This window comes from Anarrhichthys ocellatus, unplaced genomic scaffold (genome assembly GCF_004355925.1).
Source record: "Anarrhichthys ocellatus isolate YVR2014 unplaced genomic scaffold, GSC_Weel_1.0 scaffold63, whole genome shotgun sequence".
Classification (NCBI taxonomy): domain Eukaryota; kingdom Metazoa; phylum Chordata; class Actinopteri; order Perciformes; family Anarhichadidae; genus Anarrhichthys; species Anarrhichthys ocellatus.
This window is the reverse complement of record NW_022280093.1, coordinates 1,256,132-1,263,184: the sequence shown is the minus strand read 5'-3', so window position 1 is coordinate 1,263,184 and position 7,053 is coordinate 1,256,132. Positions and strand designations below refer to the sequence as shown.

The 7,053-nt window shown below is 44.3% G+C and overlaps 1 protein-coding gene across 4 annotated transcripts in view; it reads right to left on the bottom strand.

Moving 5' to 3' along the window:
* ccny (cyclin Y) overlaps positions 1–7,053 on the bottom strand; it is a 31,972-nt gene that overhangs the window by 4,712 nt on the left and 20,207 nt on the right. For all 4 annotated transcript variants that reach the window (XM_031872346.1, XM_031872348.1, XM_031872347.1 and 1 more), the window contains 5 exons: positions 6,903–7,003; positions 6,763–6,798; positions 6,291–6,348; positions 5,968–6,087; positions 1,950–2,116 (listed from right to left, as the gene is read on the bottom strand). In XM_031872346.1, the coding sequence (XP_031728206.1) occupies positions 1,950–2,116; positions 5,968–6,087; positions 6,291–6,348; positions 6,763–6,798; positions 6,903–7,003 (482 nt within the window). The remainder of the gene's footprint in view (positions 1–1,949; positions 2,117–5,967; positions 6,088–6,290; positions 6,349–6,762; positions 6,799–6,902; positions 7,004–7,053) is intronic.

Below are 7,053 nucleotides of genomic sequence, written 5' to 3'. Positions count from 1 at the left end.
GGGGGATGTGTGATCAGATATTTCGCTCGGAACCAGAAGTAGTTGAGGTTGAAACAGATTTGTCTGTCTACAAATAAACTCTGTACAGAGCGACTGAAGAGGAGACGGAGAGTAACGAGGGGGTGTTATTTTCCCCATGTGCGGTACCAATACACCTCCACCAAGTAAATCCCCAGTGCACCCACCAAACATGAGCCTCTCCTCGTACTGAAAAGGAGTGATATCGAAGCACAGGGCTGTGAGCATTACGTGTGACAAAAAATATTGATCCCATATCTTGAAAATGCTAATGTCATTCATTGCCTCATGCTGCACAGCTCTGTGATCCCCGCTGCAGCGCGCTGACAGACGCTTTCGTCTGTTTATCTTTATTCACGGCCGATTCCTTTTTTCTTTCTCGCTGTACCCTGCACAAGAGGCGCTATCCATCTCTCCTCCCTAGCCTCTGTTCCCCACCCACGCACATTTACAGGCATGCAGCAACAGACGGGCTAAATTTAGCCTCCACTGTAGCCAAACTCTGCCTGATACCGCTGCTTCTGTTTCTATCCGGCCGTGGCTCTCATTCAGCTATTCTCATCCATTTCCTTTTTTTTTATATTTCTCCGCTCCTCACTGTTCTTCCCAGACTACCCTGTGGTTATTTCACGGTCTAGCGTGTGCCTGTTGCGGATGGAGAGGGCGAGTTACCGAGCGTGGATTTAAAAAAAATTGATCTTCCGAGGAAATCTGTGGTCAAGTCACCGTCCAGTAAATCGCGCCAAACTGGTGGATTAGAGTCATTGCTCTGTAAAATCTGAGCCCAAGGACAAGAATACACAGCCACCGGTGCAGAGGAGTGTGAGGGCAGCAGAGGTCAGAGGTCGCAGCAGTGACGGCACGTCTACAGCATCGTGTTTCACCCTTCAGAAAAAAAATCTATCCAGACGGATGTGGTCTGCAGGACAGCGTGGTGGGTCCTCGTGCCCAAGATGCTTCTTCCCTGTCTAACAGAGGAACTAACAAACCAGCCATGTTTCAAGCTTGGTGACATGATGGAATCTGGATTTATACTATTGCTTCATTGGGAAAGCTGCAAGAAAACCTGATAAAAACGGTTTCAATCAGCGCATGCTTTTTACAGGCCTGCATGCATTCATCTTGCTCTGACAAAGGGCAGACAGCATCTTCATACTGTATCATGAGGCGGAGTTGTATCTGACCGAGCCAACCTACTGTCTCACTGCTTTCTTGGGACCAATCCAAGAGCCACAACAGAAGACAGTTAGTCACATGTGTCACACAAACCGGGCAGCGGGATCTCCAGACCTCCCTACATGCGACTCTGAGCACCTCTTGAACGCAGGCTGAGGTCACAAACACGGACTACTCTCAGCATAGAAAGACCCTGAAGAGAGTTCTAGTGGCTGAGACTCTGTACCATGTTAGGTCAACAGTCACAGTTAGTTAATTAATCAATTGGTCCATCAACAGAAAATGTTTTGTGTACAACATTTTCAAGCGAAAATGCAATAATTCACTGGTTGCAGTTTTTTTTTAATGCTTTTAAAAAAAAGTTTTTTCTGACTGTGAACTACTTATCTGAGTTTTGGGCTGAACCAGCTTTAAAGTCAACTACTCAACTGGAGCCAATTTATTTTGGCTTGGCCTCAATAGATCATGCAATGGAAATGAAAAGTTGGCTATAAAAGCTATGTCTTATTACACAGGAATAATTAAACATCTCCTGCCACCGTCACATCACAGACACATTCTTACGTTTAGTAATTATTGTCACGCAGAGGAAATAGAACTGGTTCAAAGCAACACACCTTAGAAACTAAATACTGTAAAGGAGCCGCCTGTATGTCAATAACCACCTTCAACATTCAGAGTACCTCAGTGTACAGGCCTTTCACCTGTGTCTGCATTCCATACAATATTTTGGGTGTGTTTTGGCAGCAACTCACATGTCCTCCACAGTGATGTCCTTGAGAATTTGGCAGTAGTCGATGTTCCAGACCGCCTGGTCGTCCCACACCTTGGATGCCAGAAGGATGGCTCCCAGCACGATGCGCTTCCAGTTAACAGGGCTGATGTCGATCTCAGCGTAGGTCAGGAGCCTCTCCAAATACACCTTGAACAAAGACAAGCGTCACATGTTAATAACTCTGAACATGTTCATCTTTGAACAAACTAAATAATGAACATAACTGAGCCCCTGACTGAAGCTTGTATTGATGTATTATCCATTAGCCTCTACTCTACCGGGAGTGTCTACATTTATGTGCAGTTAGTTTGCTGCTTGTCTCCTGCCGACTCCTCCTCCAGGTAAAAAAATCAAAACAATACACAATAACAAGATGGCAGAAGCTGATGAAATCCAGCCTCTCTGGAGCTCGCTCATTAACATATCAAAACGCTCCATCTCTCTGCCTCTCTCCCCATTTCCATTTCTCCCTCTCCCTCTTTTTTTCGGTAGCCAGACTTCCCACCGTCTACAGATCACAAAGCACAGTGAGCCCGCAGGCACCTGTTCCTCACAAGCTGGAATACTTGTGTAATACAGAGGCTGATTCCACTGATCATTATTTTGTTAGAGAGTCGCTGTAAAGCATGAGAGCTGCCGTGATCCGTGGCAAGGAGACGACTAAAGGTCTGGCTTGCTAATGGAAGCTACAGAACAGTATCAAACAGCCTCTCTGTAAAGTGTGCAGACATGCATGTGTCAGCTTTTTACTTTAAATGTACATTTACCAATATGGAGTTTGTACTTTTGTATTCATAAATACTGTAACTTAGTCTTGTTCTTTTTTTAGTATTTACAGTACTTATGGCCGGCTTTTTGAACATGTAATTTGCTTAAGTTTGTGACAGAAATGATCTAATACAAACAAAACAATCGTATTCTTGTCACAGCATTTCTTTCCTCGGCTGACTAGGAACTACATTTTTGTTTCCATGAATAAAACGCTCTGCGGGCTCAACAGACTTCAGACCGGTTACAGATTTGAAATCTGTCATCTCAGATGACAAGTCTCTCAAAAAGAATAGATGGATTCCACTGAATGTGCACTGCGGCAGAACTGTCAGCACTATGTGACTTAAAAAGCTAAACAGAGTCCTAGAAGCCTGTCGGAAAGCAGAGGGTCCTCTGTTAGATGATGGTTATTGCCGTCTAATTATTGGACATATATGGATATAAAATGGTTCCTTGTGGTTTGGACAAATAGAGAGGCGGAGAGCAGAGAAAACATACTCTCATCCTATTTTGCAGCCTGGTTTCACTTGCCCACTAACACAGCTCAGGTGGCTAATTGGACAAGTCGTGCTGGGTTGGGCTGTGTGCCTGCAGGCGGTGCTAACCCTATCTCTGTTGTGGCCCAGAGCCTACCAACAGACACCACGTATACACTCCTCTGGCAGCAAACATTGAAGAAAGCCCGCATGAAATGAGAGCCGGGCCACATGCTGGGGGATGTGGATGCAACGGCACAGAGAGGAAACTCCACAAAGAGGCACAACAAAGAACCCAGAGGCAAACTGTAGCCCTGTGCAGCCACATTACACTCAAATGTATTCATTTTGTGATTCTGATTTAGGGATGGGAATCACCAGAGGCCCCACGATACAATATGATCACGATACTCAAGTCACGATACCGTGTTATTGCGATATGCTGAGTATTGCGATATCAAACATTGCGATATATTGCGATTGATTACTGAAAATTATGCAGTTTGTCAACATCTGTTGTGTCTAATAAGATACCGATTTCACTCGGTTCATCTCACTACAGTCCATCTCTAATAGGCCGATAGCCAATGAACTAAAATACTTATTATTTTCATCAACTACTTCCTTTTACTGTGTTTAAGTCATCTATAGTGGTGATTTGCATAACACACAATTCAAATGACAATGTTTTTAATCGGTAAAAATAATGTTAACATTAGTCATTTTAATGATGTATGATAAACTGGAGACTTAGAGCTAGTGTTCGCAAGATAAACGTCACAATTCACTCCCTAATATCTATTTTATATCGCTGTGAAAAAAATCTCCCTCGAACAACTGGACTTATTGTAGTTTCTCACCAAAACTACATTTTACAACACACAAAACAAACCAGCGCACACACACGCGGGTTACGTGACGGACGCAAGAGGAGATTCCATCTCACACACAAACAACGCAGCTTTTTTAATATTTACGTGTGACACGCCAATGAATGACCTCTTTGGGAATGTTAAGAGTTTGAGCTGTAGCTTCACATGTCACAAAGTGCAACGTGTCCACAACGTCTCCTACTGGAAGTCTTGAACACGATCCGACTTCCCGAAAGAGACTCCGTCGTCTCGATCCCCTCCGCCTTCCCTTTCCTGTCCACTGACGTGATGATTGTGAAGGGAAGAAAGACTAAAGTTAGCCGTGTCAGCGAAGCTAACCGCATAACCACCAGCCATCGGCCCTATTCAATTACTGGTGCCATGCCAGACTTCACTCTGGGGGACTGGATGAGGCAGGCCATGTGCCAGTATGTGTGTGTGTGTGTGTGTGCGTGCGCACATGTGATTAATTAAGTGTGACATATCTTTGCTAGAGTACGCCTGTACTTGGATAATGACACAGGAACATTACAGATACTGTGCATCAATGTGCTTGCATTCCCATCACTGTCTGGACACAAGGAACCCCCCCCCCCCACCCCCCATACATGCAGTTCACACATTTGTGCATCTGTCAGGAAGCAGAGCAACTCGATACAAGGCCACCAGGCCAGCCCTATTAACCCCGCACTCTCCAGTCTCTGGGGACACTGGTGTCGGCCAGATCGACCGAGTGTGGAAAGAGATGTTTCTGGGCAGATGGGGGGGGGGGGGGGGGGGGGGGTTTACTGGTCTTGGAAAAACAGCCAATTGAACAAGTTCAACTTATTCAGAACTGTACTGGCAGCCTTTGAACCAAAACAAGTAAGAGAGAGCTTATTCCCCTGGTTTTAGCTGCACTCTATTGGCCCCCAGTATCTTTTAGAGTAAGGTCCTTTGATTTGTTTTGTAAAGCTCTTAATGGTTTGGGACCGGCCTACATTGTAGACTCTCTGATGTTTTCTAATCCTTCACAAGCTCTCAGATCTTCTACTGCTGGCTTTTTATATTATACATACAATACACACAATTAAGCGCAAAAGAAAATAGGCAGCGCAGCTTTCTTTTTCTTTTACAATGCTCCAAAATTATGGAATACCCTACGAAGAGCATAACGAGTTGAAAACCTATTCATTTAATTTGGTAATAATAAATGTCATTCTTAATGTTCTTTTGGCTTTCACTCATATATTATTTTTTATACTTATTAATTGTCTTTTTATCAATTTATAATATTGTTGTGTATTTTTTTAAGAAATTGTCATGTTTGATGATGACAAGAGAAAGCACACAAAACAAAAAGTGAAACAAAGAGTCCGAGGTGAAGAGAAAGTGAAAGCAATGAGACAGAATGGGGATAGAAGCTGTCCTTGTTTTCACATTTTTTAAAACAGGTGAGCAGCGCAGGATGTCATAAGTGATCCTGCTGCAAACTAAAGCACCAATTATATCCTCGCTACAGGCGCCGACACACGGGCCCACACCAAAGTTATTCTGAAATGAGACTGCACGGATCAAACCAATCACGCGTGACCTTCCGATCCTCTGGTCTCTCCTGTGAGGATTAGTTCACTTTTCAACATTTGTCGGGGGACACAATCTCCAGAGGGATGTATGGAGCGTTCCATAGGATTCATGAGGAAGAACAAACGAGAGAAAAGAGTCTAAGCAAGGTAGTAGAAAGAGGACAGCGCATGAGACGACGGAGGGCAAAAAGAGAATCAGGAAGCAACACTCCCTCCTGGTGTCAGCACTGAAACACACACACACACACACACACACACACACACACACACACACACACACACACACACACACACACACACACACACACACTTACCAAGGTGACAATGGCACACTCGGCGGTGAGCTGTGCGGCGCTGAACAGCGTCCTGACGAAGCGGTAGATCTGCTTCTGCTCGGGGTCGTGTTTTTCGTAATCCGGAGGAATTTCAGACTTCTAGAAGAAAAGACAACAAATGAAAATGAAAATGAGAGATTCGCTCTGTTCAACGGGCACTTGATGGGGTCGTTTGCCGAAATGGAAAACACGAGCTGCGAGCTCAATGTGTGTGTTTGCTTGTGTGTGTTTGTCTTGCTGATGAGTGCCGATAGCTCCACAGTATTCACATAATGGAAACGCATCTTCAGTTAAGGCCTTACCGTGAGCGGGTGCAGTTTCTCATCGAAAATGTCGACCAACATTCTTCCGTCGACATCCCTGGAATGACAAACAGATTAGGGGAGTGCGATAGAAATACAAATAAAAAAAAACGGATGGCATGAGACTCATTTCTTTCTGAAATATGACGTCATCCTCTGGGATGTCACATTGTTTATGGGCATTTATCCGCACTTCAAAACGCAGAGCGTCATGGGATTCCTCCCGTTATCGCTACGGAGACAAGGAAAAGGATGTCTCTACACCCTTCTACAAGACCACAGCTTATTCCAGCTCACTCAGGCCTCAGATGGAGTCAGCCATCAGACAGAATGTCACGATATCGAAAGAGTTTGACATTTCGACATGAGCTCTGAGGGGCATTTGTTCCTGTCCAGGTTTCATTTTTCTCTGCTAACCTGTGATGCTGATATTTGATGCTGGATTATGAAAAGGACAGAGGGATGATCATACCTGTTCTTTATGTGGTAGTATATTGCCAGGGCTACGCTGTAAAGACAAACAAAATAAAAGCAATTAATTTCAAACTAAAAGCATGATATGAGCTTGAACATTAGATTGTGAATTATTTCCTGTTAGGTACAAATAGTTACCATTTGATGGTGTATTTGAGGTTGGGCTGACTGACGGTGCTGTCGTCAAGGAATATGGTGGAGCATGAGCTGTATTTCCTTCTCACCGGGCCTGGATGATGCTGGAGTACACACACACACACACATACACACACACACACACACACACACA